This window comes from Carassius carassius, chromosome 14 (assembly GCF_963082965.1).
Source record: "Carassius carassius chromosome 14, fCarCar2.1, whole genome shotgun sequence".
In the NCBI taxonomy this organism is placed as follows: domain Eukaryota; kingdom Metazoa; phylum Chordata; class Actinopteri; order Cypriniformes; family Cyprinidae; genus Carassius; species Carassius carassius.
The window spans coordinates 21,797,721-21,818,673 of record NC_081768.1 but is presented as its reverse complement, the minus strand read 5'-3'; the positions used below and the strand labels follow the sequence as shown (position 1 = coordinate 21,818,673).

Sequence of the window (20,953 nt, the reverse complement as noted above, 5' to 3'; positions counted from 1 at the left end):
TTTGGCATACAAACGCGATTCAGATCCTTCAGCAGACTGGTTTAAGGTCAAATTATCAAAGCTTGGCCAAACGTCTTAGTGTGAGAGTGTTTTTCTAAAAGCAGAAGTAATTTTATTAAAGTTGAATGGGGCCTCTGCTCCTGGAGAACAGGACAAGGGATCTATGTGCAGTGAGTGACAGTGTGTTAATGGTTCGCTCAGACCACATGCATGATTGAGCAACCTGCAGAGAAACCCGTCCCAGCAGTACCTGTGAAAAGGGAGTTTCTAAAACAAGGGTGACGAGACGTTCATTCCAATTTTTGCCAGACAAAGTTTGTTGTCTAGAACCAACTGATGTCTCTGTGGACATTTCTGCTAAAGGGTAAAAAGTTCAGACAAACTAATATTATTCATGGAGGCCTTTCTTTCTTTCTTCCTTTCTTTGGAAAATGTGTCAAAGGACCCTCGAAAGAAGGCTGTCGTGAAACATCCACGTTAAAGGTAAAGCATATGTTATAATGCAATTCATATATGTCTTAGGAAACTATTAGAGGAGTCATGAGAAAACATGCAGTTTTATGTGAATTTTGATGCTGAATGCATGAAAATTAGTGGATTTGATGCTCTGTTTGTTCAAGCAGTATCCACTGATCCAATGGGAATGCTATGTTGTGCATCTGACTGAGATGAATAGCGTTCAGCCATTTACTGTGTCTGTTCTCCAGTAAACCAGTGACGTACTGATGACATTTACAAAACAGCAAACATCCATCAAAAACAAATGGTTGATAACGAGGACAAAATAAGCTCTCTACAAGACAAATGTGAATAATGTACAATGCAGGGAAACTGCTTTCCTCTGTGCTTTCTGGTTTTTAGAGACCAGCTTACTTTAACCAATATAACCCTGTTTTAAGCACTGCATGTATTATTGAAAGACTCAAAGCAGCAGACATGCATATGGAGAACAATGAAAACTCTCCATTTACCTTTTAACTTCAATCACAACAGGTCAGGCACTGAAATGCAATGAAATAGGAAATGTTTAATTTTATTAAAGGTTCGTAAATGCCAGTATGTCAGTATCCGGACATCATCTTTGGATATAAAATGAAACTAGAAAGTCTGTGTGTACTAATAAAAAGCTGTTGTTTAATTAAAGAACGACTTTTAAATTCTACATTTAATGTCAAAAGTACATTGATTTGTCGTATGCAGAATTTCAAAAAGCAATCTAAAAACAAAAACAAATACATTTCTTACACTGAATGGTTGACACATTTGAAAAACTACAGTTACAGCGCATCTGTTTAATACATGGTTTCAAGTTAGAAAACAATTTTCATCATGTATCCAGGATTTCTTGAGTCCATGAGAGTCCACTATAGCTTTAAGGTAATCCAATCACAGATTAATGATAAGAGCTGTAAATGTTGCACTACTGTACAGTGGCCTCAGACTTGCTATCCCAGCCGGCATTTCAACGTTGATTGAAGGTTGAAACAACGTTGAATTACCTTTCGATTTTGCAAATTGGATCAACGTTGATATCGTAATGTTGAGTCACTGTTGTATCAACGTTGTTTCAGCGTTAAAACAACTACTGACCTTATTTCAAACATATTTCAACGTTGAAAGTTGGTCATGGGCAGACTGTTTTTCAACCGTTCAGCTTTAAACGTTGTATCAACGTTGTTTCAGCGTTAAAACAACAACTGACCTTATTTCAAACATATTTCAACGTTGAAGGTTGGTCATGTGCCGGCTGGGATCACTGAGGACAGCCTAGGAGGAAAACACACAATCAGATACAGAAGAATAGATCAAATTATTGATAAAAACAGTTACTTCTGATAATTAGCCCTGCTGGACATGAGAAGCATGGGTCTGCTGTGTCACAGTTTCATTGTGTCATCAGTTAGCTTAGCTGAGTGAACAAAATCAAAACATTTTATTGGATATTGTTTTACATCAACACATAGTGTAGGCTCTATTTTCAAGCTGGTGTCCTGGGACCCCCACAGGCTGCAAACAAGTGCTAGTGGTCCACGGAAATTAGAGAGAAAAAAAAAAACAAAAAAAAATTTAAAACACATACACTACCATTCAAAAGTATACATTTTTTCTTGTAAGTTTTTTTATGCTTGCCAAGGCTGCATTTATTTGATCAAAAATACAGTATAAACTGTACTATTGTGAAATATTTTTACAATGTAAAAACATTTTAAAACACAATTAATTTTTAGGATTTGCGGTTTTCAACATCACTACTCCAGTCATTTGTGTCCTACAGAAGTCATTCTGATAAGCTGATTCAGTGCTCAAGAAACATTTCTAATTATTATCAAATGTTGAAAAAAAAAAGTTTTCTTCAGGAAACTTTGATGAATTGAAAGTTCAAAAGAACAGCTTTTATTTGAAATTGAATATTTTTTATTGTCACTTTTAACTAGGGCTGCATGATTAATCACATGCGATTGTCATGCGTGTCTCGTTAGTAAAGCCGGTTCTGTGATTAGTGGTAAATGTCCATCACCTGCTTTCAAATGGACCGGCACTTAATAGACAGAGCCGTAGTTTGCTGACAAGCTATGCAATATCGCGTTCATAACCGCATGTGATTCATCTGCGATTATGTACGCGATATTGCATAGCTTGTCAGAGAACTATGGCTCTGTCTATTAAGTACTGCTCCATTTGAAAGCAGGTGATGGACATTTACCGCTAAACACAGAACCGGCTTTACTAATGATAAACGCATGACAATCGCATGCGATTAATCTTGCAGCCCTACTTTTAACGCATCGGTGCTTAAAAAAAAAAGTATTAATTTATTTATTTCTTACTGACCCCAAACTTTTGAAAAGGAACATGTTAACTTACAATGTTAAATAAATATTTGTGAAAATAACCATACATATAAATTTAAATTATAACGTTTTTCAGGTTTATACATCTAACAGTAATAATATAGTTGGTAGAAAAAGAACAATTCACTGTGATCCTAATACACAGTAAAAAAAATCCAGAATTTTTTGCTTTTAATAGAGGGACACTTTAAAAGCCAATTATTTAATTTTGGAAACAATGTAATGTTATACTTTTTCAACTTAACCATAATTTTTTATAAAAGGTTTTTAATACATGATAATATAGACTATTAAATATATTTTAGTATGAGGGTCCCTCATCATATTATTAAGGACCTAACAGGCCCCCTTATTGCAGGGCAAGGACCCCCTCTGACACGCATCTTGCTTGTGTCTCTGCAGTATTAATTAAAAAGTGTATTTGAAGAAAAAAAAGTTCTGATATAATGTTATATTAATAAATGTAACAAAGTCTGAATAACAACATCAGTATAAGAGGCAGAGCATGACACTTTCTTAAATGACTTTGAATACAATAACAATGATGACAGCCATTCTAATCAGCACATTAAAGATCACTCCAAGATATATATATATATATATATATATATACACACACACACACACACTGTGAGCTGCATAGTGCCAATAAATCAAGTTCTTGCTGGCTTTGGCTTTTCTAAAAAAGAAAAAAACGGTGCCGTGTCAGATAAATTATATGGTGCGAGATGGATATCTCAAACACTTCCGAATGAAACGCCACACAAAATGGAAGACAATATAAGAAGCAATTAATCTTGTCATGCTCTCACTATTCCTTGTTTGTAAAATATTGCACAGAAACATAAAAAAATATGGGGTGGGGAGAAACACGTTTAATCTACTTAATATTCATGAATGAATAATAAACAAATACAACATTACTGATGTTTAAAGACCACGGCAGCTCAGTATGGGGCAAACTTCTGCCGCTCAGATTTTTTGATGCTGGACGAGGTGGGGATCTTTGTGGTGTAGGGGGTGAGGCCGGCCTGGAGGCCTGCGGAGGTGGCTGTGTGCATTGCCAGCAAGGGGACCGTTTTCATACCAAGCAGGCTGGAAACAGGAAATGCGTAGTGGGTGCTAGGAATGGACGAGGAGGAGTGGACGTTAATAGCAGAGGGGGGAGCAGCCAGGACGGCCATGGAAGAGGCGGTGGAGGTGGAGACAGAGGGGGTGGACTGGGAGAATCCCAGGCTGAGGTCGATAGGTGTGCTGGAAGAGTAGGACGATGCAGACTGGATGCTCAGTTTAGCCATTTCTAAACTGCAAACACACATTCAGATACACACAAACAACGAGGGGTGTGTGGACAAGTGTGGGATTAATAGAGGGGTTACAGTGCGCACAAGAGAGGGGAGAGAAACAGAGAAAATAATAATCAATTTAGGTAATGTTATGTGTTACAAGAAGGAATAATAATAAGGGTTTAACATGCCTGGATGAGAATTAATTAAGGAGTGCCAAATGGGTGAGATGACTGCTGTCTAATTCCTAAGTATTACACCACTGTGTAAAAGAGATTGTGGGAAAGGAATAGTTCATCCAAAAATGAAAGATTTGTCATCATGTTTACTTGCTCTCGTGACTTTCTTTCTTCTGTAAAACACAAAAGGAGAAATGTTGTGGAATGTTCTGGCTGCTCAGCTTGCACTATATTCCAAGAAAGATATTTAGAAAGTTGCTACTCACTGAATTTCATTGTAACTCTTAAATCCAATATATGTTTGATATATATATATATATATATATATATATATATATATATATATATATATATATATATATATATATATATATACAGTACAGACCAAAAGTTTGGACACACCTTCTCATTCAAAGAGTTTTCTTTATTTTCATGACTATGAAAATTGTAGAGTCACACTGAAGGCATCAAGGGCTATATGACCAAGAAGGAGAGTGATGGGGTGCTGCGCCAGATGACCTGGCCTCCACAGTCACCGGACCTGAACCCAATCGAGATGGTTTAGGGGTGAGCTGGACCGCAGACAGAAGGCAAGAGGGCCAACAAGTGCTAAGCATCTCTCGGGGAACTCCTTCAAGACTGTTGGAAGACCATTTCAGGTGACTACCTCTTGAAGCTCATCAAGAGAATGCCAAGAGTGTGCAAAGCAGTAATCAAAGCAAAAGGTGGCTACTTTGAAGAACCTAGAATATGACATATTTTCAGTTGTTATGTATATAATTCCATATATAATTCCCCATGTGTTAATTCATAGTTTTGATGCCTTCAGTGTGAATCTACAATTTTCATAGTCATGAAAATAAAGAAAACTCTTTGAATGAGAAGGTGTGTCCAAACTTTTGGTCTGTACTGTATATATATATATATATATATATATATATATATATAATCATAAATGACCCTGGGCCACAAACCAGACAGAAGAGTAAATTTTTCGAAATTGAGATTTATACATAATCTGAAAACTGAATAAATAAGCTTTCCATTGATGTATGGTTTGTAAGGAGAATATTTGGCCGAGATACAACTATTTGAAATTCTGGAATCTGAGGGTGCAAAAAAAAAAAAATCTAAATAATGAGAAAATCGCCTTTTAAAGATGTCGAAATGAAGTTCTTAGCAATGCATAATGCTAATCAAAAACGATGTTTTGATATATTTATGGTAAGACATTTACAAAATATCTTAATGGAACATGAACTTTACTTAAAATCCTAATGATTATTGGCATAAAAGAAAAATATATATAATTTTGATCCATACAATATATTGTTTGCTGTTGCTACAAATATCCCTGTGTTACTTACGACTGGTTTTGTGGTCCAGGGTCACATATATTAATGCATTTGGTCATAGAACACTACAAGTAATGATCATCAAAAGCCACTTTATTTGTTTTGAAAACTATAAGATTTTAATTGGATAATGTCTTAGATTTCAATTTATTATTCACACAGAGCTGTCATATGGCTAGAGAAGACTTGGAATATACACTACCATTTAAAAGTTTGTGGTTGGTAAGATTTTGTAATTATTTTGAAGTGAATAATGCACACCACTGTTGCATTTTTTTTTTTTCATTACAATCGGTAAAAACTGTAATTCCGTAAAATACTATTACAGCTTAATATGTTTTATATATTAAAATGTAATTTATACCTGTGATGCAAAGCTGAATTTTCAGCATCATTAATCCGGTCTTCAGTGTCACATGATCCTTTAGAAATCATTCTAATATGCTGATTTACTTCTCTAAAAACATTTCTTATTATTATCAATTTTAGTGCTTCTGAATATTTTTGTGAAGGCTGTGATTAATAATTTCTTTTGCAGGATTCTTGCAAAAATGATTTATTTGAGAAAAGGTTTAAAATAACAAGATTTTTTTTTTAATGTCTTTAGTGTCTCTATCAATTTTGATTGTATACTTGGAGAACAAAAGTATTAATTTCTTTGTTTTTTATTTATTTATTTGTAAAGAAATTTACTGTACTGTAGTGCGTATGGGCTAATTTGATGCTGCTTTTATTTTAATTTGTCTTCTTTGAAGTTTGACAGACATGATCGCTACGAACTGTATGGAATTGTACAGAAAAGAGCTGCATGAACATTCTTCAAAAATTCTCCCTTTAATTTCCACCATAAAAAAACAGTATATGGGTTTGGAATGACATGAGGGTGAGTAAATGATGAATTGCTTTTTTGGCTGAACTATGCTTTAACTTGTGAGAGGGAAAGGTCCTACCTCGCACTGATGAGGTACTGAGCCAGGCTGATGTTGGCTGGGGAGCCTGTGATGGTGATGTGGCGCACTGCCGAACCGTCTGTGGCCCCGGCAATTTTGATCTGGGCACCAGACATCTGGCGAATCTCATTGATCTTACTGCCCTGTCTGCCAATGATGCAGCCTATGAGCTGAGAGACAGAGAGACAGACGGGTAAGGGGGAAACAACATCTGGACATTAAAAGTCTAAGGAGGCTGCAGAGTGAACCTCTAGGACATGGAGGTTGTTCTCCTCTACTGTATGGCATTCCTTGAATGTTACTAAATAGATTCTACAAGTTGGTGCTGAATAACAGATTACTTTAATACATGATCAGAGTAAGATTGTGACAGTGTAACGACAGCAAATCATAAAAAAATAGTAAATTATTTAAGATACACCTAAAATTGTATGAATGTAATTGCAAAACATACAAAATATCAAGCCAGTGGCATGTATCAGTCGGCATGTATTTCAAAGTTAAGGCAAGCAAAAATATGTTTTTAAGTACATTAAACTTACTGGTTTAAAAATATTGTATAAAATTAAAATAAAATAAATGCAAAGCAAATAAAAGTCTAAATTGATTGGAAGAACAAAGTGAAATATAAACAAATTAATACATAGCCATATTTTCCGGACTATAAGTCGCACTTTTTTCATAGTTTGGCTGGTCCTGCGACTTATAGTCAGGTGCGACTTATTTATCAAAATTAATTTTACATGAACCAAGAGAAATGACCCAAGACAAATGAACCAAGAGAAAACATTACCGTCTACAGCCGCGAGAGGGCGCTCTATGATGCCAGAGATGCTGCTCAGTGCTCCTGTAGCCTACACTGAGCAGCATAGAGCGCCCTCTCGTGGCTGTAGACAGTAATGTTTTCTCTTGGTTCTTGGGTCTAAATAAATACGACTTATAGTCCAGTGCGACTTATATGTTTTTTTCCTCATCATGGCGTATTTTTGGACTGATGCGACTTATACTCGGGTGCGACCAATAGTCCGAAAAATACGGTAATTGTTTAGTGTTGGATGATTTGGTCTTTGGAAAGATTCACTTCTTGGACTATTTTTATGTTATTATGAGTACAAGTAAACATTGTAAAAGTTTTTCTGTTGCACCATTGGTTCTTTGTAAATAAAATGTTGTCTCAGTGCTTTATACTGAGAATCAGTATGCATCTTGTTTTCTGTCAGCTGTGCATGAGAATCAACAAGCAACAGATATGTGTCCCAAGACTATTATCCTTGTATAGATATAAATGCAGCATTCTTATTTTAGATGGAAATCCAAACTCTGGTAATAAAATGTACAAATTACACTTCCCTTTTTTTTTTTTGGAAGAAATAAAAAATATATATTACTTGCATTCAGCAAGGATGCATTGAATTGACAAAAGTGAACTTTTGAACTTTGAATTCATCAAGGAAAAAATCAAATTTTCCACACAAAAAAAGCAGCAAAACTGTTTTCAACACTGATAATAAGAAATGTTCCTTGAGCAGCCTATCAGAATGATTTCTGAAGGATCACGTGATACTGAAAAATGGAGTAATGAAGCTGAAAATTGATCTTTTCATCACAGAAATAAATTACATTTTAAAATATAGTAGTAGTAGTAATATTTCACAATATAACTGTTTTATTGTATTTCTGTATCAGATAAATGCAGCCTTGGTGAACATCATAAGATGCTTACAAAATCAATTAAAAAATATTTTTGACACCATATTTTTTTAAACAATATTGTGCACTTGAAAATATGGCTTAGAAAAGGTCTAGCATAATTTGTCATTCTTAGCTTATTAATAATTTTCTTAATTAAACATTCATATAGTTTAAGTGTGACTTACTTTTTGGGGTCAGTGTACACAGCAATAACAGCATTTAATTTAACATTAACTGCAACAGACATTGTGTCTATTAAAATTTCACTATATTATTTTAAGTTAAATGTATGATTATGACATATAATATAACTTACATCATTAGGTATGCTCAGCTCTTGAGAACTGGTTGCAATAGAGGCCTCCAGACCTATGCAGGGAAATGGGAAGGTAAGCAATACTCAACTCATCAGCTGAAAAAAAAGAAACTTTTTGACATCGCTACACTGCCACTGAGTGTGCTCAAATAAAATCGAAAAATATCACATTGAAATTACCCAGTGTATGGAAGCATTAAGGCTGCTGTGCGGGTGAGTCATGAAAGAATTCCTGTTTAATTCATATCCGCCTGAGATTCAAAAACACCCATAAAAGCATTTCCAAATAGCGCACATTATCGGAAACGTCTGTGGAGAGGCTGTCGCTCTTCAACTCCCTATTTCCATGGTAATAATTATGGGCTGGCACTTGCAATGTGTGGACTCTTGTTTGTCATGATAAATGTGGGCTGCTGTGAGAGTGGGCTTCAGGTTTGCTTAGGATAATGCTTCCAGTTTGAACAGGTCAGGGGTTTTGAGGAGGACATGAGGGGGGAAGAATGTTAAATGAGTGAAAGCCTTTGTGACGACTTCACATATAAGGAGAGACTGGGGGGTGACACATATGCATCACGTAGCCATCATGATGCTGTTGTTATGGTGACATGACACATTTGGAGATTTCTAGACAGCTCAAAGGAGCCGTCGGCCGTCGGCTGGCATCCGAACGCAGACTATCTAGAGCTATCAGGACTGGTTAGTGGTTGTATCATGGCACAGCATGTGCAGCATTATGTTGCCAGTGTTATGATATTATTTACCTTACCACAAAAACGGCTTCGCCATCATTTTCTTCAGAGTGGAAAAGTAGAACATGCGGTGGTGAATGCATGAGACGGAGGTGGTCAGACACGACAGACGAAAGAGTGGAGAGGGGAAAGAGACAGATCGAGAGAAAGACAGGCAGAGAGACAGACAAAGGGAGAGACAGACTTCCCCGGGGAGCTCTGGGTACGTACCAGGGAAGGTGGGGTTGCTCTGCCCAAGGGAGGTAAGGGGGATATGCTGCATAGCCAACTGGTGAAGCTTGGTCAACTGCGGGGGCAGGAAGGGAGGTTAGAACTAGCCAATCAAAACGGATTATTTCAGAGGTCACTCACATCTACAGACAGAACTGCTCCCATATCAAGTCTCAAAGTTAGATTAGTTATCAGGTCCCCTTTCGGACTGAAATCTAGAAAATTAGATTTGCATTTCCTTAAGGGGAGTCGAGGGCTTGGGAGGCAGGAAAAGAATCATATTTAAGTTTGAGATGTGTTTTGGTTCTTAGTATGTGAAATTAATCATCAGATCTGCAGTTGGCATGACACACGTTGTGTTGTCTGCCAGCTGTCTGTGAGAATTAACAGAAGACGTGACACCGCCTTTGCAGTGAAGAGGAAGCGCTACATGTACAGTACATGTGCATGTTACATGCAAGACCAGTTGCAATTCAGAATGCAGATTTCTGTAAGAAATAACACCATACAGTATGCAACATAGTGATTACATGATCACATTTGCTTATAATGTTAATGCTGAACCTATCATTCTATCATACATATATTTTATACGTGCGACTTTACTGTATATATTGCACTGACTTTAAAGGGATAGTTCACACAAAAATGAAAATTCTCACCCTAATGTCGTTTCAAACCCGTAAGATCTTTGTTCATTTTCAAAACACAAATAATTTTTTTTTTGATGAAATCAGAGAGCTTTCTGACCCTGCATAGACAGCAATGGAACTACCATGATAAAGCCCTGGAACGTGGTAAGGACATCGTTAATATAGTCCATGTGACATCAGTGTTCAATCTTAATTTTCTGAAGCTACGAGAATACTTATTGTGCAGAATGTGGTAGTTGCGTTGTTGTCAGCAGTAGTCTTGTGGGCAGCATGCCAACATATCGTGCCTTTGTGCTACGGCATCCCAAGTTTGAATCCTGGCTTGAGGACCTTCCCCGATCTCGCCCACTCAAAAATAAAACTTAAAAAAAAAAACAAGAAAGCTCTCGGATTTCTTCAAAAATATCTTAATTTGTGTTCCAAAGATGAACAAAGGTCTTACGGGTTCGAAACAACATAATTTAGGGTTCTGTCAATACAGTGCTGCCTTGCAACCTTTGTAATTATAGCATTCACGTTTGAATGATTCTGTTAACTAATATTGTTTAGTTGTGTCCAACAAGTGGACTAACAAGTGTTAGTGATACTAGATATTAAAGAAGTGATCATAGGCAGAGACCATATCGGGGATATCGGCACGTAGGTGTTCGTGTGAGGAATGCAGTGGGAGAATTGTGATTGTGTAAAGGGTGGGATGTGGCTGGGGTACTGCAGTGATGTTGTGAAGTGTGCTGTGAATGATACTGATCAGCCAGTATGACTAACACTCACATCTTGGGGTGGAATGGCAAACTGTCCTGGAATAGCAAATGCCTATGGAACAGAAAACATGCTTAGGTTAGAACAAATAACAGGCACTTATTTGCAGCTTGGTCATTAGATAACATGGCATGCCCATGCATATTTTATAAAAACCTAGAAAGCTTTTATTAAAATCGCAAGCTCAAATCAGTTGGCTCAAATGCAATGCAAATTGTAACATTTGGGATTAGCAGGATTTTAGCAGATTAAATAGTGTTTAAAACAGTTGATAATATAAACACATTTGAGCATTTGCCAAGTTAGTGGCTTTAAATCTTGTTAGCAATACTTAGTAGTACAGTATGTAGTTATCCACAAGCATAACTAATTTGCTGTGTGAAGTAATCAATAATTTGCACATCCACATGTCTGTCCCATATTTCGAAATAGTTTTTTTTTTTTTAGATGAGTAATTTCATACAAAATCCACCCCCTAAAGAAGACGTAATACAAAACAAACAGCGGTTGGCCGCTTTGCACATGTTAAAGCAGGTGGCTCTCAGCCAGAATAAGCTGAAAAGTCGACCAGACTTTACACCACAAGTCAAAGTCTGAGATTAATTTGTTAATAACATGTTGTAATAATTACACTGCCAGGTGGAATTATGACTGAAATATGTCAAGCCTTTCTTAATGTAACCACGTGAGGGCATCACATGAACATCCCATGCTATCATCAAACATGGCAAATAATAATAATAAATACAGAACTTAACTACTGTACTTAGCATTTTAATCCTCCAGAGAGCCTGTAGCTGACATTATTTTTGCATTATACAGACAACTAGCCTTTGCATTTCTCACCTTAGTCAAACTAAATGTCATGATCACTCAATGAGCAACAGAAGCCCTTTGGACAACATGAAAGTGTCAAAGCTTTGATAACATAACCTTACTGAATGTATTTCATAAGATCAGAACAACAGAGTAGAATGGAATACTAATGAATGAATTGTTTAATCCAGCTATATATATATCTGTATTTCTGATTAGTTACAAGCTTTCAAATTCAAAACAACTACAGATCTAAATTAGTGATTCAAAGCGGGTCTGATCTGCATGTTTAAGAGCACTTGGCATGGTCCCATGGCCCAATTGGTGACTGTATTACTGATTGGATCTGGGGGTGAGATTTATTCCAGCTGATCTCAAGCTAATCATTAGCGTAAATCTCCACACTTAGAGCGTCCCACTGGGACTGAGGGGAACTATGGAATTGTTAATGCTCATGAAGGGCTGTTTCGATTGTATGGTTTCTACATTGAGGGATAGATGGAGAACTCACTGACGCAGCATGAGGTTGCGCCAACACTGAGTGGCTGGCACCGGTGGTGGGTTTGGGATGGTATGGAATGGTGGCTCCTTTAGGTGGAGACTAAATGAGGGAGACAAGCACAGTCAGGACAAAAGCAAAGGCGTTTAGGCAGTATGTGTCTAGAACTCTGTTAAGCCTCACTGGATTTTACTGTTCAAAGCCCAAAGTTAAAGCGGGCCAAGGAAAATCCTGCAAAACAAAGGCATCCAAGGTTGGATGCTGGGAACTAATGAAGCAAACAGGAACATTTAACATGTAGTCCATGCACTGAAAGTGAATGCAAATGAAGTGTGAAGGTGAAAAAGAGCTGAAAAAATATTCCCCACTTGAAATAACATTTAAGCACAAGGGAAATCGTGCATAGTCATACGATTTTTTAATTATAAAGCATACGCACTCTCACATGCACGCTCACGAACCTCCAGCATGACGGTGCAGATGTGTTTCACGCATTGTGTAATGGCGTGAGGTGTGCCTGAGATGGTTACGGCTCTCTCAGTCGAGTCGGGCAGTAGGTCTCCTGCCACCTGGACCTGGGCACCTGTGCTCTGTCATATACAGCAATGCTTTTAGTCAACACACACTGGACAGGATGATTAGAAAAGCCACAAATTACATCATTCATATTTCTTTCAGTAGTGACATTTAAAATAGAAGGTTACTCCACATCCGCACTCCTAGTGACCCTGTCTGCCTGGGTTTATTTTGCAATAATGAGCGAATGATGGTACATTATACTTCTTCTTACACAGCTACTAGGCAGTTAAATGAATTTGCATTCATGAATTATTGATTTTAAATATAATTATTACCTTCACTCTTAAAATTGAGGGTTCCAAAAGGGGGTTTTTACAATATTGCCATATTGACCAATCACATTCACTTGTTCCAGAGAGCTGTGCAATAGTTTCTTTAATGATCACTTTTTATTATGTACATTAAAGGATTAGTTCACTTCCAGAATAAAAATTCCCTGATAATTTGCTCACCCCCCATGTCATCCAAGATGTCTTTCTTTCTTCATTTCAAAAGAAATTAAGAAATTTACACATTTAAGGAATATTTTCCATACAGCGGATTTCAATAGTGGCCAACGGGTTGAAGGTCTAAACTGCAGTTTCAGTGCAGCTTTAAAGGGCTCTACACAATCCCAGCTGAGGAATAAGAATCTAAGAGTCCGTCAAATGGAGAAAAATCCTGGAATTTTTTCTTCAAACGATTTCATTTCTTTTCAAATTAGGAAAGAAAGACATGAACATCTTTCATTAAATGGGGGTGAGTAAATTATCAAAAAAAAAAAAAAATCTTATTCTGGAAGTGAATGAATTCTTTATGGTAGGTGAGTGTAATTTTAAATGCCAGTGTCTATATCACGCATATCAACTGCAAATATGACCACTTATTATCAATTAACATTTTTCATAAAGTTTGAAAAGTTTCCCATCTGAGCACTGAGGAGATAAGAGTACAAATTCTGATTTATTTCCAAGTGACTAGAAAAAGTGTGCCATACAATCCCTTTTGGTATTTCAGCTATTCTCATGTCTAGAACTGACATTGTTATCGTCTGGCCAGTTATTTAGGTCAAGCTATTTGGATACTGTATATAAATATTAGTCTATTTAGGGTTTGGTGGGCAGTCCTGTCCTAGACATTCATAGCAACTGGGAATAAAAGCAGCCAGTTCACCCCTCACAGCCCTCAGTGGCGAGGACAGCTATATTTATTCAATGTGATCCACCAGCCGAATAAAAAACAAAGCCTTCAAGCAAAAGTCTCTGTCCTCGTGTCAATTTCAACAGCTAAATGACAGCGAATGGTTCTGCTTTTGAGACGAATTGCTTTGTTTTGCATCAACGAAAGCCATGAATAGATAAGTTCAAGGAAAAGTGAGCGAGTTCAGGAGTTTAGGAAATTACAGCTCAGGGGTGCAGCCGTCTCATAACGTGTGGATTTAGAGGAAGCCTGAGTCGAGCGGGCCCCTGTGCTCAGGAATAAAAAGTTCTGTCTTGATGAGGACAATCAATCATGCTGATGTTAAGTGTTTCTGCCTGCCGCTGAGACAACGGAAACTAATTGTTTAACGGATCATTCTGTGCATCATCTGGGAGCCGCTGTGACCTGCATTACAAACCCTGCGTATTTGCCACCAATTAAACTTCTACATAGAATATCTACCTCTCTGATCTCTTTGATCTTCGAGCCTCCTTTGCCAATGAGTGAACCGCACTGACTGGCAGGGAAGACGAGGCGCAGTGTCACAGGAGGCCTGCTCATCACGGTGCTGTTTATCATAGATGCCAGGATGTCCTGAAAGAGATGCATATGCATCAGAAAGAAGCGCAATTCAGCTCATGTCAAGTCAGTGTCATTTTTTTCATAAAAACAAGTTTATAAGGGAGAAACATGCAGGAATACAAGTTGACATTTTTATTTATTTATTTTTTTTAGGTAATGCTGTGTTAAATAAAATAAAAAAATAATATATATATATACACACACACACACACACACACACACATAAAATTACGTGGTGTGGATTTAGCCAAAGAAAACGATGATCCTGTGTGTAATCTATCTATCTATATATAGATCTTCATCAAAAATAAAGTGTTAATAGTTTTCAATAGTTAAGTCACCATCAGCTTTTCTTTTGGCTGGGACCTAATTTACTTTTAATTCATTTCATTAAAAGCCAGTGTAATGCTGTTATGGAACACAATTGGTTTCACTGTGCAACATGGATAAAATAAAGCAAGTGATTGTCTCATTACTCAGACTTCACTGTACATATTAACATTGTAAGTTATTGAAATATTATAATTTAATGAACAATTAAGGAAGGAGGGGTTAGCAATTCTGTTGTGGTGAGGTAGGTGGTTGTTGTCCATTATTTATCTCTGGGGCAAATAAAACCCATTCATTATGAAATATAATCATAAAAATAATTAATATGAAAAAGTAGCTAAATAATAATAAAAAAATGCAACCACATAATTTATGCATTCAATGCAGCCGTATTACTGTGGATGCCACACTATCACAGTTAATATCTAAATATAAAAGATCACTGTAATGCAGAAACAGATTCTTGTGGCTGAACTGTGATCAGCCTTTTCCTGCTTCTATTCACGCTGTATTCAGTAATAATGTAACTGAAATAAATTGTACAACTTCTGCTGTACAATGTGAGAGTATGGAAAATAGGAAATCCCCCGTGTAAATCCACATTAATATTTTTACAGTGTACTACCCACCTCCTCAAATTTCTCTGCGATCATGGCGAAGGCTTTGAAGATGACCTCAGACTGTCCGGTAATGGTGACAATGCGCTCTGGACTGGAACCGTCAGATATATTAATCCGGGCTCCACTCTGAATCCACAGAGAAAAGCTGAGTTTTTGTGCTGCATTACGTTTAATTGATCAGTCTCGCCTCTAGGCTGACATTTGCACCCTCTGGCAGTGAAATACCATTTAACTGATCGTGAGGATAATAGGATGATTTTGCTCAAGCTGAAAATGATTCCAGATGGTTTTCTGCGGTCTAATTTTTAGATATACATGTGGCCACCCAGATGAGTTCCTTAAATCTTTACACAGCTAGTCAGCATTAATAACATGCTCTGCATGTAATATTAAGGTAACAGTCCATAGTTAACAAGAAAAAAACTGTTAAAAACTGTACTATGTGAAATATAAAATGAGGTTTTGATATTTATAAATAAATTAAAATGATTATATATGCAATGATAATATATGCAATAATTAGTCCTATTTGATAAAGATCAATGTAGCACTTACTTCCTCTCTCATTTTTTTGACAGTCTCTCCTTTCTAAAACAAAGCAAGACAAAAATCATAATTATATCAGAATGGGTATATTACAATAAGATTTTAAGCCATATTTAATCACAGTAAGAAGTGCTTAGGAACACCAAAGAATAAAGACCCAAAGCTTAATTCAATAATGCAATTATCAGGATAATACTAAACTGTTTACCTTCCCAATGATACTTCCAACTTCCTAGTAACACACAAAACAGACAAAATCTCAGTCAATCTTAAATGACTGCATGGTAAACTGGAGATTATGAGTGCTTTATTTTAGATGACAATCAGAAATAGTATTGACAGCATAAATTGTCAAGAAGTGTAGCTGATAACACTACATTTCTCATTACGATCAATGTTGAGTACAGGGAATTAATACATTTCTTCAGGATTATTTGATGAATAGAAAGCTCAAATGAACATTTTAAATAGAAATCTTTTGTAACATTATAAATGTCTTCATTGACACATTTGATCAACTAATTTAATTATTTTATTTTTACCCCAGAACAATGGTATTGTATCTAGTGCTGACAAACGATTAATCATGATTAATCGTATCCAAAAGAAATATATTAAAAAATTGTTTGTTTACATGATATATGTGTGTACTGTGTGTATATTTATTATGTATATGTAAACATACACACACATACATGTATATATTTATGAAATATGTTATGTTTATATATTAAATATGTTTTATATAATGTAAATTATATGCATTTAAATATATACATGTAAATGCATAAAAATATTTTCAAAATATATACTGATATATAAATAATAAATATACACAGTACACACACACATTAAACAAAAACTTTTATTTCGGATGTGATTCATTGTTTGACAGCAATAATTGTGTCATGGTTTCCAAAAATATTAAGCAGCACAACAGTTTTCAACATTGATAATAATAAGGAACTTCTTTGTTAAGCAGCAAATCATCATTTAGAGTGATTTCTTAAGGATCATGTGACACTAAAGACTGAGTAGTGCTGTTTTTTCATCACAGGAATAAATTACATTTTAAAATGTATTCAAACAGAAAACAGTTATTTTAAATGGTAATATATATATATATATATATATATATAAAAAATTTTTTTTTTTTTTTCAATATTATAGTATTTACTGTATTTTCGATTGCATAAATGCAGCCTCATTTCATCATATCACACCCATAATTTCAGACCCAGACTACTACAGGTATCTTGTCATAAGAAAAGATGATGAAGAAATATCATCACTGCATCACTGTATGCTTTCAGTGCTATTTCTGATTGTTTTATCTAAAATTAAACATTTTAAAATCAATTACACTGACAATCTAGAATCTTAAATGATCATCTATACACTCATACATCTTTCTCAAGTACTGTTTCGGTGCTTGATTGGCTGCGCTTGCAAAAATGAGCTGAAAACAAAACAAGCACAGCTCTGTGAGGATCCGAGATGTGTCTTACCTTGCCATGCATTAGTAGGCGGATGGTGAGGGTGACATTTAGCCCCCCCTCACATACTCCTCCCTCCTTCTCATTCATATTCATACTTCTCTTGGGTCTAGATGCTTCAAACAGACTGTCTCTGTGCACACAAACAGACACATTTACCAGTTCAGTCAGGAGAGATATGAGATGAATTTCGGTGAGCAAACATTTCAGTCTTGACAACTCATTATTCGTTGCAATAAAAATTTTTCAGCCGTAAATGTCTATTCGGTCATGCTCTCATTTTGTTTAGAAGTGGGAACCTATTACTGTGCTCTGACATTAAGTTGGGCGTTATTTCCTTCCGAGCGGGTGAGCGGGGTCCTAACCTCTCTAATGACTCTTCTTTAATAGAAATGGTGTGATCGTGTTTGATAAGACTCAAAAAGAGCCACTTGTGTCTTTCTAGTCCTTTGGATCAAGTGATGTTTGTGTGACCATGTCTAACAAGGCCCATTAATTTATCAGAGAGTCGTCTGTTCCCACATTCCTCACATCTCCGCAATGACGAGCGCTTAAAAACCGTGCTGAATCGATTCTAATCTCACAGAGCACATTCATGGGCCAAACGAAAAAAATGATGCAGAGGAAGTGTAAGGAGATTGTCTTAAATTTCCCTTTAATAATGCCTTATCCGTTCCCCATATTCCTCTAATGAGGCCCTGCAGCTAGGAGCAATAGATGAGTGCGTTTTCTTTATTTAAGCGAGAACATGAGCACATCTATTCTAATTGAGTTCCAGTGCTTTCATTTGTTAGGCCTCTTTGAAACTACTGCTTTTGAAATGTTTTCAGACTTACATAAGCTGTTAAATGAAATGTGGTCCCTTTTTCCATGACACTCCAGCAGCAGAGGAACTTGCTAAAGAGACGGGAACAGCTGAATAGACTAAAAGAGAAACAAATGTTATATATTTATAATTCGTTTTCTCCGCTTCTGTTTTATATCGAAGCCAGTAAAAGGGTTATTGGTTAAAGATAGAGAATTAAATTTTAATAACTTAAATAAGTTGTAATGGGGAAGTTACAAAATGTGGAAGTTATAGATTCAGCATTTTTAATTTGAGATACGATAGCTGAGTTCAATAACAAACGGCATAAAAAGCCTGTTCTTTTGTGTGGCTATTAGTTCAGTGCTGTTTCATCAGGTAAAATGCATCAAACACACTCCTGCCACACCATCCTGTCTAATCCTATAGGCCCGGATTTGTTTGGCTAATGCTAAAACCCATTTGACCCATTTCTGTCCTTCCGAAGCTTGTCAACAGGCATCTGAAAGCATTCTGCCATCATATAGCATAGCACTAATAAGCCGGAATATAGATATCACACACGCTGTTTTTCAAATGTCAAATGTGTTTATGAATCAGGAATAATTTATGCGGATGCATTGAAATGTTAACGTGTGAAGTAAATGGTGGGTCAGATTAGACTTCAGAAATGATCAATCTGTTTAAAATACCTAATCCTAATGGCCAAGCCTTTGTTGTCGTTTTACACTGTACAATATTGTGATTTCAATACACAGCAATTAACTAATCAAACTAAACTTTTGGATATATACTGTATTACAGAACGTCTATCTTTGAATAGGTCCATTCAATAATAACATGCAACATTGCTGCCCAAACCTTGTGCAATATTTTTGAAACATGACGTTTATTTCTATTAATTGCTTTTATAGATAGATAGATAGATAGATAGATAGATAGATAGATAGATAGATAGATATGTATATAAATATACAACATATCATGTAGTATCAGAACTAGAATATGACATCAACAATTTATAAATTAGGTTTGTTATTACATTAGATATATATGCATTTACATTAACATTAACAATTAACATTAATTTATAAATTATATTTATTTAGCTATAATGCGTTATACTGCATTATTATAAATATGTAAACGTATAAACAAGGCTATAAAGTGTCATATGGTGTATATACAGTCGCATAATTTATATAAAAGATATAAAGATACAGTTTTCCTATAGTCAAAGATGAAACAAAAGCCCTGTTGCTGCCAGAAAAGCATTAATACGCCTATTTGTTCCTGTCCTCTGGAAGTCCCTGAGCGTGACGAGCAGCTTTGGGTTGAAGTTAGCAAACCGACCTGAGAAGTGATGGAGCTTGAGACTTACTTTCTTTTCCAACTCTTCTTGCCTTGTCAATCCAGGATGAGTTAACGTTTGAGGCTTCGGAGTGTGTATGATTCCCTGAGTGCGGAGTTGCCCTCCTTTGTTGTCAGATGTATTCAGAAAATGGACAGATGGCCTTGTGCCCGTACCTCTGGTCGACTGAGACTAGCTTTACTGCCCCCCCCCCCCCCCCCCCCTGGCTTAGCCTCTGATAAGCCTTTAGCCCAGGCTACGTGAGCCTGGAGGCTCTCTCAGTTCTTAATACTCACGTAGTTGACGCCACTGTGTTTTCATCCTGGGAACGGATGCATTAGGGAATCCCAAGAAGAACAGAAGGCAACAGGTTTTCCATACTTTGGTGAAGCTTCAAGATGGACAGCTGACCTCATCTGGCAAAATATTCACAGAAAAGTAAGACAAAATTGTCTAACTGTGAGACTTGACTCTTGGAATACATTGTCCATTTTGCCAGGGAAGACCTAGATAAGGCATATGCATGGATAATGACATTCTGAAGAACACATAAGAAAACAACGAAAATGCCAAATGTTTTGCCAGCTCCCCCAATCAACATAAGCATCTCCAAATTGACTGTGTCACATCATTATGGACAGAAAGACACAATGTCTCTTTGGCCGATTTCCCCTCCCCCACACTGAGCATCTACTGCTAATGAGGCCAAAGTCCTGTGAAAACAATGTGGCCCTTTAACAGAAAAAGATGCGCTCTGCTCGGCAGCAGAATTTCAAAGTGAATGCATTAGTCGAGCAGAAGTGGCATATTTAATGCCTGTCTCTGTGGATCTCCCTTCCCTCCTTGCATATGTGTTGATAAATAGTGTAAAACCAAGCTCTGTGACTCTTTTAAATGACAAACAGTAGGGTTATTGTTGTTAACTATATATATATATATCACAAAGTTGTTGTTTTTTTTTGTGATATTGAAATAAACCGGAAATGCCGCCATGACAAATAAAGTATAAGTAATGTGATGAGTACTACTTAAAAAAAAATTAATTGATTAAGAATAAAATAAAAGCACACTAAAACTACTTAAATGTACAAAAAAGCTTTATTTTTAGCTTTTTTTTTACTTTAAAATATTAATAAAAATACATAAATA

At 36.2% G+C, this 20,953-nt stretch overlaps 1 protein-coding gene across 10 annotated transcripts; it reads right to left on the bottom strand.

Moving 5' to 3' along the window:
* Nucleotides 1-3,368: 3,368 nt before the first annotated feature.
* On the bottom strand, nt 3,369-20,534 carry zgc:110045 (uncharacterized protein LOC664755 homolog). 10 transcript variants are annotated; one of them, XR_009437536.1, is made up of 15 exons: nt 19,835-20,534; nt 18,485-18,563; nt 17,661-17,781; nt 16,361-16,384; nt 16,162-16,194; nt 15,616-15,732; nt 14,537-14,668; nt 12,778-12,906; nt 12,329-12,418; nt 11,014-11,055; nt 9,590-9,665; nt 8,631-8,683; nt 6,623-6,792; nt 4,330-4,490; nt 4,020-4,157 (listed from the first exon to the last, which is right to left on the bottom strand). XR_009437536.1 is itself a non-coding variant. In XM_059566645.1 (14 exons), the coding sequence occupies exons 3-14, from the start codon at nt 17,742-17,744 to the stop codon at nt 3,800-3,802; spliced, it is 1,308 nt and encodes a 435-aa protein (XP_059422628.1). In that variant the 5' UTR covers nt 17,745-17,781; nt 18,485-18,563; nt 19,835-20,062; the 3' UTR covers nt 3,369-3,799. The 10 variants fall into 10 exon arrangements, 7 of the variants coding, with proteins under 7 accessions (XP_059422628.1, XP_059422629.1, XP_059422634.1 ...); XM_059566645.1 differs by lacking the exon at nt 4,330-4,490 and having other exon boundaries at nt 3,369-4,157; nt 19,835-20,062; XR_009437538.1 differs by lacking the exons at nt 4,020-4,157; nt 4,330-4,490 and having other exon boundaries at nt 9,392-9,665; nt 19,835-20,097.
* Between the last annotated feature and the right edge of the window lie 419 nt (nt 20,535-20,953).